This window comes from Motacilla alba, chromosome 5 (assembly GCF_015832195.1).
Source record: "Motacilla alba alba isolate MOTALB_02 chromosome 5, Motacilla_alba_V1.0_pri, whole genome shotgun sequence".
NCBI classification, from domain to species: Eukaryota; Metazoa; Chordata; class Aves; order Passeriformes; family Motacillidae; genus Motacilla; species Motacilla alba.
In genome coordinates, this window is record NC_052020.1 from 9,557,742 (window position 1) to 9,578,805 (window position 21,064).

The following is a 21,064-nucleotide window of genomic DNA, read 5'->3' on the forward strand; positions in this document are numbered from 1 at the left end:
GCTCAGTGGGGCATGGCATGGAATGGGATGGATGCTGTGTAATGGCATGGGAACGACACACAAGAGCAGGACACACCACGGTGTGTCACATGTGGATGATGTTCAACGGAACAGCGTGGCACCACCTGAGTCAACACTGGATATCCCGGCAAGGCACAGCCCAGTGCAGCACAGACCCCCAAACACAGAGCACCACATGGAATCATTCCTCACCTTTGGTTTCTCCTCGGGTCCCATGAAGAGCTCCTGCTCGCTGACCCAGGCCTCGGCCTCGTCAGCATCCAGGTAGTACTGCTGGGCCTCTTCAGCCTCCCGCAGGCGCCGGTGCCGGGCGGCTGCCTCCTCCTGCAGCGTCTCCCACAGCGCCCGCAGCTCCTGCGCCTGTGCCGCCAGCTCCGGGCCTGGCTCCTCACCGCTCCCCGCTGCCTCTCCCCGGCTCAGCACCTCGCCCAGGCGGGGGGCATGGCCCGCCAGCTCCTTCTGCAGCGTCTGCCAGCAGGAGGGAAGTCACAGTGAGAGTCACCCATGGGATGGATCCTGAGGGACCACCTGGGATGGTGGCTGTTGCTGCAGAACCCATGGCTCACCTCATTCCTCTTGGTCAGGCGCTGCACGCTTGGGAGGTCGGTGCCGTGATCCGTTGATCTTGCCAGGGAAAGCCGCTCCTGCACCCATAGCTGCGGGAAGGAGCACCCACTGAGCCCCCTGCAGCACCCATGGCCACAGCCCCCCCAGCCCCTGCCACAGCAAGAACACTCACCGTCTCATCCTCCAGATCCCGCCCCAGCTGGTACATGGCCTTGGCAGTCTCCAGCTCCTTCCTCTTCCTCTCCAGTGGCTCCAGCAGCTCAAGGACTCGCTGCCGGAGCATCTGCTCCTGCCTGGTGGTATCTGGCACATCCCCAGTAGCAGGGGTGCCCTGCCACCCCAGTTCCTCCAGCTCCTTCATCCATGTTTTCACTTGCTCTTCCAGTCTCTGGCGGGGCAAATCCATGTGAGTTAGGGATCTGAGCCGAAATGGAGAACCCCAGTCCCATTTGGGAACAAACTCCATCGCCTTGGACCTCCTGCCCCTTCCCAAAGGACCCTGTGAGGTGCCAGTACCCACCGTCAACCTCTTCAGCAGCAGGTTGGTGGCGGTGAGGTCCTTGACCTTCTCGGCATGGCGCAGCTCCTCCTGCGCCCGCCCCAGCCAGCTCTCCAGCTCCCCGTAGCTCCGGGCGTACAGCGCCGCGCGCTCGGCCTCGAACAGCTGCCGGCCCTTGTCCTCGGCCGCGCTGCGCAGCTCGGCCCAGCGCCGGCGCAGCTCCTCCAGCCGCTGCGTCACCACCGCGCCATACTGCGGCTTGCGCGCGGCCAGCTCCGTCCCCTCCTGCGGCAGCAGCAGAGAGGTGGCTGGTCACTGCGGCATGGGGACATCCCACCCGTGCAGCAGGCTGGGAGCATTCCAGTCGTGGAACCTCTCAGGATAACGAGTCCAGCCATTCCCCCAGAACTGCCAAGGCCACCGCTAACCCATGTCCCCAAATACCACGTTCACACAGCTTTTAAATCTCTCCAAGCAGGGGGATTCTACCACCACCATGGGCAGTCTGTGCCAGGGCTGCACAACCCTTTCCCTGAAGAAATTTTCCCTGATACCCAATCAAAACCTCCCCTGGTGCAACTTGAGGCTGTTTCCTCTCGTCCTTTCGCTTGTTTCCCGGGAGCACAGTGCAGCACCCCCAACTGGCTGCACCCTCCCATCAGGGAGTTGCAGAGAGCAAGAAGTTCCCCCCTGAGCCTCCTTTTCTCCAAGCCGAGCCTCCCAGCTCCCTCAGCAATTCCTCATGCTCCAGACTCTTCCCCAACTCCGTTCCCCCTCTCTGATCACAGTGCTGGCACCCACCGCCTCAATCTTCTCCAGCCAGCTCTGGTTGGGTGCCAGCTCAGCCATGAATGCCTGGTGCTTCTGCCACTTGCTGTGAAGACCGCGGGCTTCTCCATAGGAGACATCCTGAGCCATCAGCATCTTCTCATCCACCCAGGCATCAAACTGCAGGGAAAGGGTGTCAGTGCTCAGCCAGTGGGGACCCCCCAGCGATGCCACCAGCCATGCTGCATTCCTACCTCACGGCAGCTCTGCAGGAAGGTCTGTAGGTCGTGGTTGTCCTGCATCAAACCTGCTGCCTCCTCCACCTTGTCCATGACAGCTCCATGCCTAGAAGGGAACCATGGAAGTGCAGCATCAGCCCTGCTACCCACACACCGCCCACCCATCCACCGGCCCTGCGCCGGACGCACCGTTCCTGGAGAGTTCGGCACTTCTCAGAGATCTTCTCAGCAAAGATGTTCTCCTCAGCCACCAGCTTGGTGCCACCAACCACCACCTCTGGGACCTTCTTGGCATTGCTCTCCACACCAGCACGAAAGTTCTGGAAGCGGTGCAGGGCAGCAGCCGAGCCCTCCAGCGTGGAGGGCAGCTCCAGGTGGGACAGCGTGTACTCCTGAGGGGCACAGCAAGGGATCAGCGCCTGATCGCCCGTTTTTGGGGTGCCTGTGAGACCCAAAGGACATTGCTTGAGCACCCACCTGCTTGGTGAGGAGGATCTCCGCCTGCTTGGTGTCACGAAGGAACTCCTGGAAGTTGCGGCACTGGGTGAGGAAGCGCTTCCGAGCCTCTGCCATCTTGCCCAGGGCAGCCCAGCCGTCCTTCACGCCGTCCAGGCGCTGTCGCAGCCCCTCGTATTCGGGGTCCGTCTGTCCCCCCAGCACCCGCTCCCCCGCCTCCGCCAAGGCGGCGAAGGCTCCCGCATGCTCCTCAGCATCGCGCCGGGCCGCTTCGTGCCGCTGCAGCATCTCCTCTGCCTCCCCCAGCGACGCCGGCACCTCATCGACGGCCGCCACGGCTTTCTGAGCGCCGAAGAGCCACGCCTGGAAGTCATCCAGGTCCTGCAGGAAACTCCGGAGCTGCCCGGCTTCCCCCAGGGACGCTGCGCGCTCTGCCAGGGCCGCCTGCAGCTCGTCCCAGGCGGAGGTGGCCATGGCCAGCTTCTGGGCCACCTCCGTGGCCGCCTCGGGCCGCTCCTCGGCCAGGCGCTCGGCTTGGGAGCGCAGGGCGGCCAGGCGGTCCCGGGCCACTGCCAGCTCCCGCTCGATGCCGTAGAGCTTGCGCTGGGTGGCCAGGACGCCGGCCAGGTCACGGCCCAGCTCGGCCGTGGCCTCCACCGCCCGGGCTTTGCTGCGCAGCCATTTCTGCGTCTCCTCGGACTCCAGGTTGTAGTTGAGGAGGCGCAGTGCCGAGCCCACCGCCCGCCGGCGCTCCGACACCAGCTCCCGGAACCGGCCCCACCTGCGGGACAGAGGCGGGGGATGGCGGGGAACGCACCGGCACCGCGCCACCCGCCTGCCCCGGCACCGCCGCCGCCGTACCTGTCGTTGAGCTGCTCCCGGCACTGCCGGACCTGGGGGCTCCGGGGGTGCCCGCTAGCCAGGAGCCCGTCGGCTGCCTGGTTGACCGCGTCGATCTGGGAAGCCACGGTGGCCATGTCTTGCTCCAGCCCGTCCAGCCTGTGGGAAGGTCCAGGCTTAGAACGAGCGGCAGCTCAGGACAGGGCACGGCAGCACCGCCGCGGCCGGGGCTCCTTCCTACCTGCGCTGCGTCACGTCCAGGTCCTCCAGCGCCTGCGGCACCTCCAGCTCCCCCAGCCAGGTCTCCTTGGAGCCCATCCAGAGATGGCAGGCGTCACTCTCCCCGAAAACGGTGTAGAGGTTGAGGGCATCCTGCAGCTGGCGGCCGCGTTGCTCGGCCAGCGCGGCCGCCTCGGCGTGCAGCTCCCGCAGGGCCGCCAGCCGGCTCTGCGCCTCGGGGCCGGCGCGCAGCTCCGGCGGGAAGCCCTCGGCCTGCTGAGCCAGCCTGTCCAGCTGCTCCCGGGCGGCCGCCAGCTCGTCCAGCAGCTCCTGGTGCTGCCGCAGCAGGACGAGGGTGCGGGATTCATCCTGGCCCAGCTCCTCGGCGGCCGCCCGGCGGCGGGCATCCTGCAGCCCCTCCGCCAGCTCCTCCACCTCCGCCTGGAACTGGAAGAAGCCCTCGGCGTCCCGCAAGCCGCGCCGTCGGAACGCCGCCAGCTCCTCCAGCTGCGCCCACAGCGCCCGCACGGCCGCCCCCCCCCGCTCCCGCAGCTGCTCGGCCGCCCGGCCCGCCGCCGCCAGCCCCTCGCCCACCGCCAGCGTCTGCTCCAGCCGCCCGCCCCGGCTCCGCAGCTCGGCCTCGAAGGCAGCGTGCCGGCGCTGGAGCAGCAGCACGCCCGGCAGGTCCTTCCCGAAGTCCAGGGAGGAGTAGAGCTGCTCCTGCTCCTTGATCCAGCTCTCCGCCTCGTCTAGCTCCCACAGGCAGGTCCAGAGGGAGCGGGATTGCTCCAGCAAGGCTCTCCTCCGCGCCGCCAGTACCTGCAGCTCTCGCCGGCACATCTCCAGGTGGCTCACGCGGTCCCGGATGACTTTGGGGTCACAGGGACGATAGCCTGGGCAGGGAGCAGGGTGGGTGCTCGTCAGGACAGTGTCCTACTTTCCCTTGGCCATGCCAGGGATGCAGGGATGTCCTGGCACACCTACCCTCGGCGTCAGCAAAGCGGAGGGCGGCAGCGCTGATGGCCCGGGTCTTCTCTGCCTGAACGGCCATGTCGGCCTCCAGCAGACGGTGGGTCTGCAGCAGCTCCTCTGCTTCCAGAAGGTGCTTCCCAGATTCAGGAGATGCCAGCTTCACCTGCAGGAGACCCTCAGCCATTTTGCACTGACACCCAAAACTCAGCACCAGCACCCCGACATCTCATCTCCCTCCCCAGTCAACTCCCACCAACACCTGGTGGGACAAAGACACCTCACCCATGGTGACACCCAGTGCCCACAGCTCACCTTGACCTCATCCATCCAGTCAATGCAATGGAGCATCTCCTGGAAGAGATGCTGCAGGGTGAGGTTCATCTCCAGGCGCTGGCGCCGGGCAGCCAGCAGCTCCAGGAGCTGCTCCCAGAGCCGCAGGATATTGTCCTTCCGCCCATTGATGCGCTGGATGTCATGGTAGCCCTCCAGCTCCAGCTCCTTGGCCACCGCCTCAATGGCCTGCACCCTCTCCCTGTAGGCAGCCGTGTCTGTCTCGATGGCCTCGTGCTTCTTCTTGGCCGCCTCTACCGCCGCCAGGTCCTGCCCAAAGTTGTCCTGCCCGGCACAGAGCCCACGGTGAGGCTCTGGTGAGCTCCCCACGGTGGGGGTCCCTGGGTGGGTGGTCTCCCTCCTCACCTGGGCCACCAGGCGCTGGTTCTCGCTCAGCCAGGCCTCCCGCATGGCTGCTTTGCGGTCGAAGCGCCGTGCCAGCTGCTCCAGCTTCTCCTGACGGATCAGCTCGTTGCGCAGCGCCAGCTCCCGCTCATGCTCTGCTTTCTCCAGCTGCTCCCAGGCCTGGGGGAAGGTGGCACTGGACAGGTGGCACCCGTATCCCACGTCTCCCCAACCACCCACGTCTTGTTCTGCTGGTGACCCCCAGCTGGAGGAACACAACCTGCCATGGGATGGATCAGTTCCGTCCCAGTATAGATTCAGCATGTCCTGGGATGGGCCTGAACTGCCTCAGGAGATGGACTCAACCTGCTCCGGGACCCATCCCAGCCTGCCCAAGGACCTGAACTGCTCGGGGATAAACCCAATCTGCCCCAGGAGAGGAGTTCAGTTTCCTGCAGGAGATGGACCTGACTTGACCCCAGGAGACAGCCCCCAGCTACCGCAGCAGACAGAGCCCATACCCGGTTGATGTCAGAGACCAGGCGCCCCTCGTGTGGGGTGTAGACGCGCTGGTTGTTGGCCCTCATCCGCGACTGGATGGTGAAGAGCAGCACCTCCAGGTTGCCCTTCTCCTGAAACCTGCCCCAGAGAGAGCTCAGTGTTGGGCACCCTTGGGTGCCCCACACCACCGGGCGGGCATGGGGAGCAGGGGGCTCTTACTTGGGGGGCTTCTCCACGGTGCGGTAGGTGCTGAAGGCTTGCAGCTGGTGCTGCACCCCAGCCAGTGAATTGGCGAAGCTGCGGCTGTTGAGGGAGGCGATGGTCTGCTCAATCCAGGTGAGCAGGTCAGATGCCAGCCCCCCATAGCCCTCGATCATCCGCTCTGTCTCCTTGGCGTGCTCGATGACCTGCGGCGGGACTTGGGGTGAACATGAGGGGATGTCACCCCAAGAGAACACCCCTAAATGCCTCAACACCATTCCCTACCTTGCCCAGGCGCCGTCCCTCCACCTCCAGCACCTTCATCTTGGAGAAGTAGTGGTAGAAAGCCACCACATAGGTGATGATGGACTTCTCATCGGGGTTCTCCGTGAACACATCTGCCCGGTGCGAGTGAGAGGCGTCACTCCTGACCCAACCTCAACCCACTTCACAGGGCACCACAGCCTCATGACGTCCCTCCTGTGCCCACCCAGGCCCTCCTTCTGTGTGTTGGGAACCTCTCTGTGCTCCAGGCTCTGGAGCCTGGGAATGTCCCAGGGGAAACTGAGGCAGGGGGACTGGCAGCAATTGCCTCACCTTCGGGGTCGAGGAGAGGGGTGATGCCCAGGTGCCGCTCTGCCACGCTGAACGCATGCTCCAGGTTGTGCCGGGCATTGGATTTGGTAAGGTTTTGGAAGTCAACCAGCTCAGGCCTGGGGACAGAGGGCACGAGACAGCAGTCACACACCTGTGGGACATCCCTTGGTGCCACTGCCACCCCAGTGCCTGCCGCTGTGCCACCTACCTGTGCCTGTGGATGAGGGCGTTGAAGGCCAGCCCATCCTTCCAGCTCGAGGTGAAGTTGGTGACATTCACATGGGGGTACCTGTGATGGGGACAGGGTGTCACTGTCACTCTCTGGACATTCACAGACCCTGACACGGTCATGTGGGGGTCCCACCACCTACCCTGCTGTCTTCATCTGGCACCAGAGCAGCAGTGCATCCCTTGCCGAGCGTGTCTCCCGGCCCTCCTGCGTCTCTACGATGATGTCCTGGATCTGCGGGAAAAAGGACATTCTGGGGTTGGAACAGCAGTTCCATGGAGGATGGCTCCCACCTGGGAATGAGGTGTGGAGCGGAGGGATGCCCCAAACCACCTGTCCTCACCTGGAAGCGGAGGATGATGGTCCAGATGAGGCCAAGGACGAGGCGGTGGTTGCCGTCCACGATATCGTGGGAGCCCATGTTCTCCAGGTGCACCCGCTGCTCCTTCAGGAACTGCAGCGCCTTGTCCACATTCTCCAGGCAGTGGATCCGCATCCGGCCCTTGGTGGGCTTGGGCTGGGGTGTGACAGTGCTCAGCACCCTCCCTCCCACACCAGGTGCCCCAAGCCCTGCCCAGGGATACCCCCACACCCATGCTGCCACCCCAACCCTTGGCCAACGCCAAGAGAAACGGTGTAGCGTGCCATGGCAGGCCACAGGTCCCAGGATCTCCAGCTGGATGGGATTCCTACCAGAAGCTCTCCTGACAGCACTTCCAGCAGCTTGATCAGCACCCGTCCGTCCCGGAGGTCCATGTAGAGGTCTGAGATGCGGCAGGTGACACGAGCCAGGTGCGAGTTCACCCACTTGGTGAAGGTTTTCTTCTGCACGGCCTCCCGCTCATCTGGAGGGACAGCAGGCATGGGGTCACCGACAGCAGGGACAACCCAGGTGGGACCGAGGGGACCTGCCACGCACCTGCCAGGGCTTTGATGCGGGAGCGCTCGAAGAGCCGTGCGGAGCTGTTGTCGTTGTCCAGCTCATCGTCGGACGCGTCCCAGCGATAATTGATGCGGCTGTACTGCTGCTGCAGCTCCAGCTGCTCGTAGTCATTGGCCGAGGTCATGGTCCCAGTGTGCCCCGGCCCGGTGGCCGTCGGCTACCGGTGAGAGGCCCCTGGGGGACAGTGGGACCGTGAGCATCAGTGCGGCCGCGGTGGCTCACTGGCCCTGTGGCACGTGGGGATTTGCGGCTCAGAGCCTCAGGATAAGCTGCTCAGAGGGATTTAGCCTCGCCCCACCCAGGTGTTGGGGGGGCACCTGGCAGCTGCCCTCTCCAGGACCACCGAGCTGAGCCCTGCCGAGCTGTGCTAATGGCTATTTACGGTGCTGAGTCCCCACCCAGGTCCCTCTGCCCAGCTGAAACCCCAGCCCAGGTCCCCCCAGAGGTGTCCCCCCAATCCTTGGATGCCCCCAGGGAAGGGGCTGCTGCTCACCCCAACCCCTGCACCGCACAGGGGCTTCGCCAGCACTGGTGGCAGAAAGTGGGTGACAGCTGCCGGCAGGGGGGGGCACCCACCCCCGGGGACATTTGAGACACAGATAGGACATGGCTGGTATCTAAAAATGCCTCTGAGCAGCTGTTGGTGGCTGCTGGGGCCCCTGAGGGGTGCGAGGAGATGGGCTGGGGCTCCCCACAGCCAGCAGCATGTCCAGAGCTTCTCCTGCAACCCAGAGCTGCACAGAGCCCTCAGCAGTGGGTGCCAGGGGGAACCCCGTGTGCCCCAAATCCCTGCTGTCCCCGTGAGCTGCGGCAACCCATGGGCCCCCAGGTCCCCCTCGGACGCCCCGGGCATCCCCCGTGTGCCCCCTGCCTGGGTTATCGGGGTGGCCCAGGCTGTGCCACACCCCAACTCCGCACCCTAATCGGGGCGGTGCAGGCAGGGCCTTGGCTTGGACCTGGAGGCACCGGGAGCGTGCAAGGACGTGGAGGAGCGTGCAGGAGTGTGGACAGCACAGCAAGGACACTCGGGAGCACACCAGAGTGTGCAAGCGCGAGGAAGGGCATGGAGAAGGGTGGCAGAGTGTGTACCTGTGAGCCAGGACACGCAGGGACTTGTCACAGCATCCACATGTGAACGAGGACACACAGAAGCGTGACAGAGTGCGCCTGTGAGCAAGGACACACAGGGACATGCCAGAGCGTGCACAGGTGAACAAGGACAAGTAGAAATGTGCCAGAGTTTGTGTGCCTGAGCAAGGACATGCAGGAACACACCGGAGCGTGCACGGGGCACACACGACAGGCACTCGCGTGGGTGCAGGGCCATGCAGGCGTGTACCAGAGCAGGCAGGAGGGCAGCTCCTCATGCCAGGGCTCTGTGCCTCTGCCAAAGCACCCAGCTCGCTCTGGCAGGAAAGCCCTCTGGGAGACCAGATTTGGGGATTTTGCCCCCAAAACTTCAGGGACTGCCAGCAGTTTGGGTGTGCTAAGTTGTGTCTGGTCTCTGCAGGAGAGACCAGTTCTGACTGTGTCCCCGACAACACAGCAGCGGGGCCATGGCTGCGAGCATCCAAGGAAGAGAAAGAGGAGGAGGAGGAGGAAGAGGAGGAGGAGGAGATGACGCCGAAGGGAGCCACAGCAGGCCCATGGGAGCATCCTGAGCGCGGGCGCTCACCCACCCTTTAAATCTCCCTCCGCCACACTGGCGCCTTCCGAGCATCCCTCCCTGCCACAGCCACGCCGCCGCACCAGCACCCGCCACCCGGGAATTGTCATTCCTGCCGCTCAGCGTGCGGAAAGCTGGGAATGCCAGCATGCCGGCCTCGCCGCCAGCATCCTGCGGCCATCGCCCGGGCAGCGTCGCCTTCCCCGGCCAGCGGCTCGCCTCGGTGAATCAGCACTTCCCGGTGAGGGGCTGGCACCGTGCCACCGCCACGGTCCCCCCGCCGGGCATAGGGAATGTCCCCCCATGCCCCAAGGGCGGCCGGGGCGGCGGTTGGCGCCTGGCACTTATGGCACCCTCAAACCCGTTCCCTGGCTCATCCCTCAGAGCCACAGCACGCTGCCGGCAAGCCCATTTCCAGTGCACAGAAACTCATCAGAATTGCCCAAAACACCCCAAAATTCTGCCCCATCACTGCCACCCAGAGCCTGGCGGGTCCCCATTGCTCCACTTCACCAAAACACTTGGGTTTGGCATCTCCCCCATGCCCACAAGGAGCCATGCTCCGGTTGGGAAGGGGCAGGAGCCGGGGGGCATCCCCCCAGCCCCCCAACAGTCTCCTGCCTGCCGGGCGCAGGGCCAGGGCCGGGAGCAGATGGTCCCTCTCGGCACGGCCGCGTGGCACAGCACGGGGTAGGTGGGCATGGAAAGGCACGGCACAGCTCCTCCGGCAGCGCTGCCCTGCCCTGGCCAGGGCTCCCCAGCCACACTCCCACCCGCCAGGAGAATTTGGGCTTCCCCAGGGCCACATGCCGGCCGTGCCAGGACTGTCCCATGTCACCCAAGCCGGTGACACGCACACGTGCTGACACTCCACAGACATTTTTGGCTATAAATAGGCCTCCCCTGCGCACGGCGCTAGCCGAGCCCCGCTCCCTTCTTGGGAGCTGCCCCCCCACACCCCAAAATCGCCAGACGGTGCCCCAAAACCACACGATAGCTATAAAATACTCCATGGGGGACCAAGCTGGCACCCAGCAGGATTTTCTGAGTCTCCTGTGCTTGCCACCGTCTTCCGGGGCACCCCAATCCCCTGGCTTGGAAGCTGGAGATTTATAAAGGGAAAACCTGGGAAATCAGGCCTGGGGGACCCCTAGGTTATTGGGGTGAGGCTAAGAATTTCCCCAGCCCAACGCCCACCCATGAGCATCCTCCTGGCACCGGGACAAGGGGGACCAAGGGCATGGCACCCCAAAAACCCTTCCCAGTAACCCTCCAGTTTGCCCAGTTGGTAAAAACTGGGGGACGAAGTGGGTTGGGTGATGTGTCCCACCAAGACCCTCAGGACTCGGCTTTCCCACCGCGTCCCAACAGTGCTGGGAGCACCAAGGACTAGTGTGGGGAGCCCTCCAGGGGTTGGCACCCCAGGAAAAGTGTCCCCAGGGTGTCCCCACACTGTCCCCGGGCTGTCCACAGGGTGTCCCTAGAAAGTCACCGCCACTCGCCCGCCCCGTCCTTCCCGAGAGCAGCCCCGAGGGACGCGGGGTGACAACAGACCCCCCGCCGCGGGCGAAGAGGGGGTTCAGGCTCCCCGGAGGGCTCTTCACCCTCGCCACCAAACTTTCCTCCGTGCCCACCGTCCCCCTCCGGTACCGCGCCCGGTGTTCGGTGCCGCACCCCCCACCCGGTATCCCCGGGGCGGGCAGCTCCTGCCGGTGCCCCCCCCCCCCCCCCCCCACCGCGTGTCCCCGGGGACCGGCGCCTCCCGCTGTCCCCCGGTCCCTGCCGTGCTCCCCGGAGCGGCGCATCCCGGTGCCGCGGGGTCTCACCTGCGCGGGGCGGCGGGCGGGCGAGCGGCGGCGGCGGCGGCGGGGCCGGTGCGGGAGCGGGGCGGGGGGAGCGGAGCCGCCCTGCACCGCGATATAAATAACATTATCTGGGCGCGCAGGGACATTCCTACCCGGAGCCGGCGGCGCTGCCCGGCCCCGATAGCCCCGCTCCCCCCGGGAGGGCCGGGCTGGAGCCGACAGGGCGGGCGGGGACGGGGATGGGCGCAGGGACGGGGACGGGGACGGGCCGCCCGCCCCGCAATGCAGCACAGCGGCGCCCCCCGGCCGCCAGCGCCACCGGCACCGGCAGCAGCACCGACACCGGCTGCACCGGCATCGGCAGCACCATTGGCGGCAGCATCGTTGGCAGCGGCACCGGCGGCACCGGCACCTGCAGGCTGCGGAGAGGCGCGGCGCCCCGCCGACACCGGCGGGGGTCCCCGGCCATCTCCTCCGGGCAGCCCACGTGTCCCCCGCTAGCCCTGGATACCCCCCAGCTAGTCCCAGGCATCCCTCAGCTAGCCCTAGGTGTCCTCCGCTAGCCCTGGGAGTTACCCGACTCGTCCGAGGCACTCCCCAGATAAACGTCTGGGTACTCCAGCTCATCCCAGGCACCCCCTAATTTGTCCTGGGTGACCCCCGCCAGCCCTGGATGTCCCCCAGCTAGTCCGTGGTGTCCTCCATCTAAGCCAGGCAATCCCCAGCTAGCCCTGGATGACCCCCAGATAGCCCAAGCCGCCCTACAATCAGCTCTGGGTGTCCCCCACTATCCCTGGATGCCCCCCAGCTAGTCACAGGCACCCCGCACCTGGCCCTGGGTGTTTCCCACTAATCCAAAGTGTCCCCCAGGCAATTTCCAACACCCCAGAGTTGGCACTGAATGTCCCTCAGCTTCTCCTGGCTGTCTCTCACTACCCATGGATGCCCCCCAAGTACTTCCCAGGTCTCCCACTAGCCCTGGATATCTCCCGGCTAATCCCAGGCAGCTCCCAGCTACCCCTAGGTGCCCTTCCCTAGCCCCGGATGGTCCCCAGATCTCTCTAGGCGTCCCCCACCAGCCTTGGGTGCACCCAGGCAGCTCCAGGTGTCCCCCACGATCCCTGGGTGCCCGACTAGCCCAGACCCCCCCCGGTTATTCCCGGTCGCCCCAAGCAGCCCCACGGCCCCTCAGGCCCCGCCCACTTCTCCCAAACCACGCCCACTGTGCTTCAGGCCACGCCCACACCTCCCTCCTCGGGTCCGGCCCGTCACTAAGCCCCGCCCCTCGGCGCAGGTCTCGCGACATTTGCGGGGGAGGGCGGCGCGAGATGTGCGGCGGCTGTGTGGGCACCGAGTACCCGGAGCGGGTGAGGGCGGGCGCGGGGGGCACCGGCATCGGCACCGACACCGACACCGGCCCCGGTCCCGGCCCTGGCCCTAGCTTGTGCTCCCGCCCTAGGGCACCACCTGCCTGGAGGGCGGATCTTTCCTCCTGAACTTCGTGGGGTGCGCGCAGTGCGGCCGCCGCGACTTCGTGCTGGTCAGCAACCGAGCCGAGGGCCTGCAGGGCGAGGAGGAGATCGTCACCTATGACCGTGCGGTGGGGGGCACCGGGGGGGTGAGGGCCGGGCGGGCTTGAGGGGGTGGGGGAGCTTCTGGGGTCTGGGGCTCGGGGTTCTTGAGGGTCTTGGGGCCTGAGGGGACCTTTGGGGTTTGGGGCTCTTGAGGGCGACATTTGGGGGATCCCTGAGCCGTCCCAGGGGCTCAGGGATCGCTGGAGGTTGGGGGTCTTGAGGGCTGGGAGGGGTCGGGGGTCTGAGAGTGTTGAGTATTGTGGGAGACCTTGGGTCTTGAAGTCCTGAGGGATGCTGAAGGCTCTGGGGGAGCTTTGGAGTCTGGAGCTTGGGCGATCTTGAGGGTTAAAGAGGGCTGGAGGGGACCTTTGGGATCTGGGAGTCTTGAAGGCTGGGGGACACAGGTGGAGGCCTTGAAGATTGAAGCCTGGGGGTAGCGTTTGGATTCTGGGGGGTCTTGAGGGCTGGGAAGGACTCCTGGGGCGTGGGGGCTCTCAAGGGCTGGGGTGTGATGGGGAGGGGGGCTGAGAGGTCAAAGGAGGGGGAGGCCTAAAGGAGGATTAGTTTGAGTAGGGAAAATTTGGGGGCCCCAATATTTGGGGGATCCCTGAGGCTGGGAATGGTGGGTGCCCAGGGAGGGGGTCTCGGGTTTTAGAGGGAGTATCAGGGAGCTGCTGATGGTCATTAAGGGGGGTGAGTTGCTGTGGGGAGTATTTTGGGGGCTTGATGCTTTGGGAGCTGTGATGTCTATGCCCTGGGAATGAGGGCAAGCATGGAGGATAGGGCCTTGTCCCACGAGATTGGGACTAGGGGATACCCCAGGGACAGTGTTCATGTCCTCTCACCCCACTGTCCCCTGCCCCACAGACCTGTGCAAGAACTGCCACCACCTGATCGCACGCCATGAGTACACCTTCAGTGTGGTGGATGACTACCAGGTTTGTCTCTTGTCCCCCAGAAACCCTTCCCAGCTCTGCCTCTGGAATTCCAGACCCACCCTTCTATGGGCTGATTCCCACCTTCCCGGGGATAGAGCCTTGAAGGATTCAGAGCCCCATCCCTGTGTGCAGGGCTACCTGGAGTCCCCCCAGCACTAGTCCGTACCTTGTGGGGGAAGCGCAGCTGACCTGGCATGGGAATGTGGGTGATTGGGAGGGGGCTGTGGCCCCCATTCCTCATTCCTGGCACATCTCCTATGCAGCAAAGGGCTGGAAAAAGGGCTCAGGCGAGCCGGTAGGGCTGGAAACGAGATCCCCTGGCTCTGATTGCAATCGGGGATCGGGTACCGGATCTGGCTCGAGTTTCCCTGTGGGGGAGCAGGGCTGTGGCAGCCCCCCTTTTTCCAGCCCCCCCCTCCTTTTCCTTCCCCCAGGAATATACCATGCTGTGCCTGCTCTGCGGCCGTGCTGAGGATTCTGTCAGCATCCTGCCTGACGACCCTCGCCAGATGACCCCGCTGTTCTGATCCCCGTGTGTATCCTGGGATGAGCTTCCAGGAGCGCTGGGAGATCCCTGGATCCCTGGCACTGTAATTTCTGGGGACCACACAGTCCCTGACGTGATTTGCCCCTCCAAACGTTCAGCCCGGATGCAGCGAACGCCCAACACCGGATGCTCCCATGTTGCTGGAGCCTTTTTGGCTCTAACCCTGACTGCAAGGATGGGATGCAGTGCCACAGCCCAAGCCCCCTGTATGCTGGAGACATAAAGGGGTCCCCAAAACAGGATCCAAAGGGATTCCCACCCCATCCTGCCTCAGGAGCCCTTGTATGTGGGTTAATAAATGTGACGTGTGACAGCTCGGTGGCACAGGCAGGAGTATTTCAGGAGTGGGCTTCACCCCCTGGAGTTGGTGAAGGGTTTTGGGGGCTGATGCAGGAGACGTTTTCCATCCCAGGAGCCTGTGGAATTCCTTCTTGGCCCCTCCCAGCACTGGAGAGTCCACCGCACTCTCCCAGTGCTCTCCCAAACCTTGCAGAGAAAGGACTGGGATAATTTTCCCTTCCCGCAGAGTTGGTTTGGGGTCACTTCCTCCTGCCCTGGGGTTTGGAACCCGGCCCTGCCCTGCTGGGAATTCCATATTACTGAGGCGGGAAGGAGCTGGGTGTGGGAAATCACTGCCCTGCGGTGGGTGAGGTGTTGCTCTTGGCACACGGCCCCAGCAACACCCATGGGGAACTGGGTGCAGCCGACCTGGCACCCACCTATTCCTGAGCCTCCATTTCCTGGATCTGGCCTTTCAGGGCTGTGTCCTCCTTCCTGTTCCCCCCAAGAGCCCCCAAAAACCACATGGGTATGGGTACGTCTCCAAAAACCTCATGGATCCATTTACACTCCCAAAAACCACGTGGATCCAGGCACGCTCCCTGCGGCTCATTTATTGCCACCGGCCCACGCCGCCCCGGCGGCTCCAACCCTCTGCCCCCATCAAGCCCCCTCCCCGTGGAGGTTTCAGAGGGGGCTGTCACTCTGCGGAGAGCTGGGGCCATCCCGGGGTGACGCCAGAGCCGGGATCACACCAGAGCCAGGATCACACCGGAGCTAGGATTACTTGGCCAGCTTGAGGAGACGCTGGATGTCGGGCTCCAGCTGGGCCGTGGGCACACGGGGGCTGTAGCGCCGGAACGGTTCCCCCTCAGGCCCCACCAGGAACTTCTCAAAATTCCAGGAGATATCGGAGCGCCGCACAGGGCTCCAGACGACGAAGCGGGGCTCGGCCATCAGGTGTGCAGGCTCGTCGGCCGGTGCGGGCAGGTGAGCCTTGAGGTAGGCGAACACGGGATGGGTGTCGCTCCCGTTCACCTGGCACTTCTGGAACAAGGTGAAGTTGGGCTCGAAGCCACCCCCAGGCCGCACGTGCTTCAGGGTGTTGAGGATCTCTTCGTTGGTGCCGTTTTCCTGTGGCGGGGAAGGAGAAATCCAGGGCCCTGTGCTTCCCAGCTCCTCACCCCCTGCCTCAGAGCCCATAGGACTTACCTGGTATCCAAACTGGTTGCAGGGGAAGCCCAGCACGACCAGCCGCCGGGGGTAGCGGGCTTGGAGCTGGTTGAGCTGGGTGTAATCCCGCACCGTGGTGCCTCAGAGAGAAGCCACGTTCTCGATCAGGACCACGCGGCCCCGGAAAACACCAAAATCCACTTTTTCCCCCTGCAAGGAGGTGGCGCTCAGGTCATAGAAGGACTTGGCGATGGGGACGGTCATGGCTGCAGGTGTGCGTCTGCTTGTGCCCTGTGCCCTGTGCCGCCTCTTAAGGGCTTCCCGGTGCTCACGTCATGGTCCAAAGGTCTCCAGGCCCCGCCGCGGCTCAGGAGAAACCTGAGCCGCCTGTCCCACCCGTGGAAGGAGGAAGGTGGCACGGGGCCAAGGCGATGCTCTACCTGCCTCAATAATTCATGGCACGGCGCGCTGCGGCTGCTCATCCTAGTGCCTGCGGGATGTGGGATGCTCCCAGCCTGGCACGGCATGTTCCCCAGGGTTGGGAATGATGGTGAGAGTTGGGGAATAACGGGAGTCAGGGAATAACAGGAATCTGGGAGCTGGGGCTCTGGGGGGCAGAGGAGGAGGGGGTAAGTGTCCCAGTACCCTTCCTTGCCTGGTGCTGCCATGGCATCACCTCTGGGGCCTCCTGTGCTGCCCGTCCCACTGCCCACCAGTCCTGGGGCCCACTGGTCCTGGTACCAGCTCCACCCTTGGGCCTGTCTGCTGTAGTGCCCACCGTTGTCCTGTGGTGCCCATCCCAGTGCCTGGCAGCATCCTGGTGTCCACCTAGATCCCAATAGGTTCCACTATCTTAGTCCCCACCATCATCTCAGTAACCACCCATCCCAGCCCACCACCATCCCGCTGCTGGCTCATCCCAGTGGCACCACCAAGTTTTCTGTCCCTGTTCCCACAGCTGGGGCTGAGCTGGTAGCCTGGCAGGCCATGGTGGTGGCCATGGCACTCCATGGGCACCATGCCCCATGTCCCTGTGCCCAACCTGGAAAGGGGACACCATGCTGGCAGCCCCAGATCACCCTCAATTATTGATCACCGCTCGGGTGTCCATGCTCAGGCTGTGCCTGCCACCATGGCACCATGCCCACAGCCCCCCTGGAGCACACGGACCACCAGCCCCTCCAGCATCACCTTTATTCTGCAAACCACTGTGTAAAACCGGGGGTCCCAAGGGCACAGGGTGGCACAGGGTGGGCACACAGTGCCTGGACAGCCCCCACCCTACCCGCAAGCCGAGGAGGGCACAGGTGTCAGGATGGGGGGCCCCCCTTGCCACATTCCCTGTCCCTGGGGGTGTCCCATGTTGCCCCCCACTCTATGGGGGTTGCCTCAATCCTGCCCCTACCATGCCCCCTGACACAGCCCGGGGAGGAGGGGTCGGGGGGTCCCAGCCTTCAACACCAGCAGGTTTTGGGGGTGTCCTCGCTCCCTAGGGGCTGCTGCTCGTCCTCCTCCAGCCGGGCCAGGGTGGGGGCGCGGGGCAGCCCCCGCAGCTCGTCCAGCTCCTTGCGGTGCGCCTGCAGCACCAGCTCCGTCAGCCGTGTGAAGGACTGTGGGAGAGGGGTGGGGTGAACCTGGGCGACCCCCCCAGTACCCCCTGACCTCCCCAGGCCAGCCCCAGCCCCCTCAGAACCCCACCACCCCCCACCCCAGTCCCCTCATACCTCCTTGATGTTGAGGTTGCTGCAGGCACTGGTCTCGTAGAAATCCATCCCGTATTCCCTGGCCAGCTGTGGCATCAGGGGTTTGGCAGGGGGGGGGGGGGGGGGTAGCGTGATTTGGGGGGAGGGGGGATTCAATGCCCCTGCCCCCCTCTCTGGAACGTAAACAACCAGGCACGGACAGACAGGAGAGCTGTGGGGGGGGGCTGGCATAGGGGCACACCTGGGGTTGGGTGGTGGGTGTGGGGGGCCCTGGGATGGGTGCTGGATGCTTTGGGTCCAGAGGTCACTGGGAGGAATACTGGGAGGGATTGGGGGTTGTTGGATGCTCTGGGGCAGCACAGGGCAGTAAAGGGGTTTCCTGGATGCTCTGGAGCTGCAGGGGGAGGTCAGTGGTCCCTGGGTTCAGACTGCAGGAGCATGGGGGGGGTCACTGGATACAAGTAGGGATGTTTTGGGGTCCTTGGATACGGGTAGGACTGCAGTAAGGCTGTTGGGGTCCATGTGGAATGCAGGGAGGGGCTTGTGGAGGGTCTGGCCATGCTGGGATTGTAGGGAGGTACGCTGGGTGCTTTGGGGGTCAAGAGGTCCCAAGGGGGACACCAAGGAGGTCACTGTGTGCTTCGGGGGTACAAGAGACCATGCTGGAGGTGCAGGGAGAGCTCAGGGGTTTCTGAACATTTTGCAAGTGGGGAAGAGGGAGCCTTGGGGGTGCACAACCACTGCAGGGATGGAGGGGAAGAGGGTTCCTGGACACTGGGAGAGCTGTTTTTGGGGTGACTGGTTACAGACTGCAAGAGGGTGGGAGTCCCTGGTCACTCTGGGAGGGGCTGGGGAGGCTTGGGGGTCCCAGATCGAGGTAGGGCTGCAGGAGGGCTGTCAGGGTCCCGAGTGCAGAGGGGGCTCAGGGAGAGGCTGGCCATGCTGGGGGTGCAGGAGGGGTCCTGCCCCCTCGGGGGGGGCACACAGCAGCCCCCGCTCACCTGCAGCCCTTGCTCTTTGGGCACTTGCCTCTTGTGCTCCTCGTCCGCCTTGTTCCCAATGAGGATTTTCTGGACGCCATCGGGTGCGTACTGGGTGGAGGAACAGTGTAAGGACCCCCCTTACACACACACGGCTGGGGAACCTCCAGACCTCCCCTCATGAACCCCCACCTCATCCACGTCGCTGGCCCACTTCACGATGTGCTGGTAGGAGCGCTCGCTGCTGATGTCGTACACCAGGAAAATGCCCTGCAGGCGGTGGGGGGCGGCTGTTGACACTCCGTAACTGTGCCTCAGTTTCCCATCTCCCGTGTACCAGGACAGGGAGCCCCCATACCTGAGCCCGCCGGTAGTACTGCTTGGTGATGGTCTGGTACCGCTCCTGGCCGGCTGTGTCCCTGTCCAGGGACAGTGGGTTAGTGCCACCACCCATGTTATGAGTTTGGCAGGGCTCAGCCCTTACCTTGGGTGGGGGGAGCAGGGCTCAGACCCCCCAAAATTTCTTCCCTCTTTCCCTTGGGATCCAGTGCTGCCACTCACCAGATCTGTATCCGCACCTTGATCCCGTCCACTTCGATGGTCTTCATCTTGAAGTCGACACCTGGGATTGGAATGGGGAGTGGTGTCCTGCTGTTTCCCTTTACAGGAGATGCTGTCACTGGGGGCCCTCTGGTGCCCTCACCCCTCCTGACCCACCCCACACCCCACCATGGCCTGGTGCTGGTCCCCACACCCCGTGCCGGGCCTTGCAGGAGGCCCCGGTGCCAGGGGCCGATCCTGCTACTCCCAGTTCCCTGGTGCTGCGGCCGTCCAGTTCTCCCAGTTCCCTGGTGCTGCGGCTGTCCAGTTCTCCCAGTTCCCTGGTGCTGCGGCTGTCCAGTTCTCCCAGTTCCCTAGTGCTGTGGCTGTCCAGTTCTCCCAGTTCCCCAGTGCTACGGCTTCTCGGTGCTGTGGCTGCCCAATGCTTTCAGTTCCCGGTTGCATGCTGCTCCCGGTTCCCCTGTGCCAGAGGTGCCTGATCCTCCCGGTTCTCCTATATCCAGGACTTCCTGGCTCCCTGATGCTCCCGGTTCCCTGGAGCCGTGGGTCTCCAGAGCCCCCGCTTTACCAGTTTTCCTATGCTGCAGCTTCCCGGTGGTCTCGGCTTGTGGATGCCCACAGTTTTACCGTTTCCCGACGCCCACGACTTCCCGGTTCCCCGGTGCTGCGACTCTCGATGCTCCTCGTTCCCCAATGCCCACAGATTTCCCTCTCCCCGGTGCCCGGTTTTCCCGCTCTCTCGTTACCTTTTTCCCCATGTTCCTAGTGTTGCAGCTCTTCAGTGCCCACGGTTAACCCTTTCCCGGTGCTCGCGGTTTTCCCGTGCCCTCCACTCCCCGGTTCCCCGGTTCCCACGACTCCCGGGTGCCCCGGTTTCCCGTTTCCCCGATCCTGTGGCTTCCCAGTTCCTCGGTAGTCCCGGTTCCCCGATGCCCACGTTTTTCCCGTTCCCTGGGTTCCCTTTTCTCGGTTGCTGTGTCTCCCGGTTCTCCAGTTCCCACGGTTTTCTTGCTCCCCGGTTGCCCATTTTCCCGTTTCCCCGGTGCTGCGGCTTCCCAGTACTCACGGTTTCCTGGTGCCCTCGGCTCCCCGTTTCCCCGGTTTCCCTTTTCCCCGGTAATGCTGCTCCCAGTGCTCCCGGTTACCCGGTGCTGCGCCTCCCCATTGCTCCCGATTCCTTGATGCTCCCGGTTTCACGTTTCCCCGGTGCCGCGGCTCCCCGTTTCCCCGGTGTTCCCAGTCCTCTGGCTTCCCGTTTCCACGGTGCTGCGGCTCCCAGTCTTCCCGGTTGCCCGGTTCCCCGATGCTCCCGTTTCCCCGGTGCTGCGCCTCCCCACTGCTCCCGCTTCCCCGATGCTCCCGGTTCCCCGTTTCCCCGCTCCCGCCGCCGCGGCCGCCGTGCGCTGCCGGTGCCGGTACCGATGGTGGAGATGTGGGCGGGGTGGAACTGGTTGTCGGTGAACCGGCAGAGCAGGCAGGTCTTGCCCACGCCCGAGTCCCCGAGCAGCAGCAGCCGGAACAGCACGTCGTACTGCTTGGCCATGGCGGGCCCGGGCCGCCGCCGCCGCCACACCGGGGCCGCTCCGGGGCCGCGAGCTGCGCCGCCGCCGCGCCGGGCCGGGCTGGCACCGGGGGATGCACCGGGGCGGGGCGGGGCGGGGGCGGCGGCCGCGGGAGGGGGCACCGGGAGGGGAAACGAGGGGGGCGACGCCGGGGATGGACCGGGGGATGCACCGGGGAGCGGGGAGGGAACACCGGGGATACACCGGGAGATGCTGCGGGGAATTGGGCGGCGACGCGGGGGATGGACTGAGAGCAGAGCTGGGGAGAACGGGGGGATGGAGCCAGGAATGCACCGTAGGATGTGTTGGGGATGCTCGGGAAAACTGGAGGTGGGAGGCAGGGGATGTACCGGGGGAGCAGCGGGGACTCTGGGGGCTCTGGGAGCACCAGGGATGTACCCGGGATTGCTCTGGGGGCATTGGGAACGTGACAAAGGGGTGCAGCAGGGGACACTGCAGTGTCACAGAGCTGCACCAGAGGAACGAGTGATACTTAGGAAGGATGGGATGGCACCCAGCAGGACCTGGACAAGGGTGGGTTGTCCAGGT

At 64.6% G+C, this 21,064-nt stretch overlaps 4 protein-coding genes across 10 annotated transcripts; 1 reads left to right on the forward strand and 3 right to left on the reverse strand.

Moving 5' to 3' along the window:
• Nucleotides 1-102: 102 nt before the first annotated feature.
• Nucleotides 103-11,414, reverse strand: LOC119701392 (spectrin beta chain, erythrocytic-like). The gene is made up of 23 exons (XM_038138022.1): nt 11,220-11,414; nt 7,704-7,901; nt 7,478-7,629; nt 7,128-7,301; nt 6,927-7,018; nt 6,764-6,844; nt 6,556-6,671; nt 6,244-6,356; nt 5,977-6,164; nt 5,778-5,895; nt 5,278-5,436; nt 4,894-5,196; nt 4,594-4,744; nt 3,632-4,502; nt 3,412-3,549; nt 2,572-3,331; nt 2,284-2,486; nt 2,110-2,200; nt 1,889-2,035; nt 1,109-1,372; nt 761-976; nt 588-677; nt 103-489 (listed from the first exon to the last, which is right to left on the reverse strand). Exons 2-23 carry the CDS (start codon nt 7,849-7,851, stop codon nt 103-105), a joined length of 4,962 nt encoding a protein of 1,653 aa, XP_037993950.1. The 5' UTR covers nt 7,852-7,901; nt 11,220-11,414.
• Nucleotides 11,415-12,406: 992 nt separating this feature from the next.
• CHURC1 (churchill domain containing 1) lies at nt 12,407-14,572 on the forward strand. The gene is made up of 4 exons (XM_038137961.1): nt 12,407-12,565; nt 12,658-12,793; nt 13,640-13,710; nt 14,145-14,572. The coding sequence occupies exons 1-4, from the start codon at nt 12,527-12,529 to the stop codon at nt 14,235-14,237; spliced, it is 339 nt and encodes a 112-aa protein (XP_037993889.1). The 5' UTR covers nt 12,407-12,526; the 3' UTR covers nt 14,238-14,572.
• A 548-nt stretch (nt 14,573-15,120) lies between these two features.
• GPX2 (glutathione peroxidase 2) lies at nt 15,121-17,251 on the reverse strand. Of its 3 annotated transcripts, none has more exons than XM_038137969.1 (3): nt 17,115-17,251; nt 15,749-15,919; nt 15,121-15,670 (listed from the first exon to the last, which is right to left on the reverse strand). In XM_038137969.1, exons 1-3 carry the CDS (start codon nt 17,115-17,117, stop codon nt 15,320-15,322), a joined length of 525 nt encoding a protein of 174 aa, XP_037993897.1. In that variant the 5' UTR covers nt 17,118-17,251; the 3' UTR covers nt 15,121-15,319. The 3 variants fall into 3 exon arrangements, with proteins under 3 accessions (XP_037993897.1, XP_037993895.1, XP_037993896.1); XM_038137967.1 differs by lacking the exon at nt 17,115-17,251 and adding an exon at nt 16,150-16,269; XM_038137968.1 differs by lacking the exon at nt 17,115-17,251 and having other exon boundaries at nt 15,749-16,123.
• On the reverse strand, nt 15,787-20,616 carry RAB15 (RAB15, member RAS oncogene family). 5 transcript variants are annotated; one of them, XM_038137963.1, is made up of 8 exons: nt 20,373-20,616; nt 18,954-19,014; nt 18,751-18,811; nt 18,585-18,662; nt 18,414-18,503; nt 17,434-17,499; nt 17,115-17,319; nt 15,787-15,919 (listed from the first exon to the last, which is right to left on the reverse strand). In XM_038137963.1, the coding sequence occupies exons 1-7, from the start codon at nt 20,494-20,496 to the stop codon at nt 17,164-17,166; spliced, it is 636 nt and encodes a 211-aa protein (XP_037993891.1). In that variant the 5' UTR covers nt 20,497-20,616; the 3' UTR covers nt 15,787-15,919; nt 17,115-17,163. The 5 variants fall into 5 exon arrangements, with proteins under 5 accessions (XP_037993891.1, XP_037993890.1, XP_037993892.1 ...); XM_038137962.1 differs by lacking the exon at nt 15,787-15,919 and adding an exon at nt 16,179-16,316; XM_038137964.1 differs by lacking the exon at nt 15,787-15,919 and adding an exon at nt 16,484-16,537.
• Between the last annotated feature and the right edge of the window lie 448 nt (nt 20,617-21,064).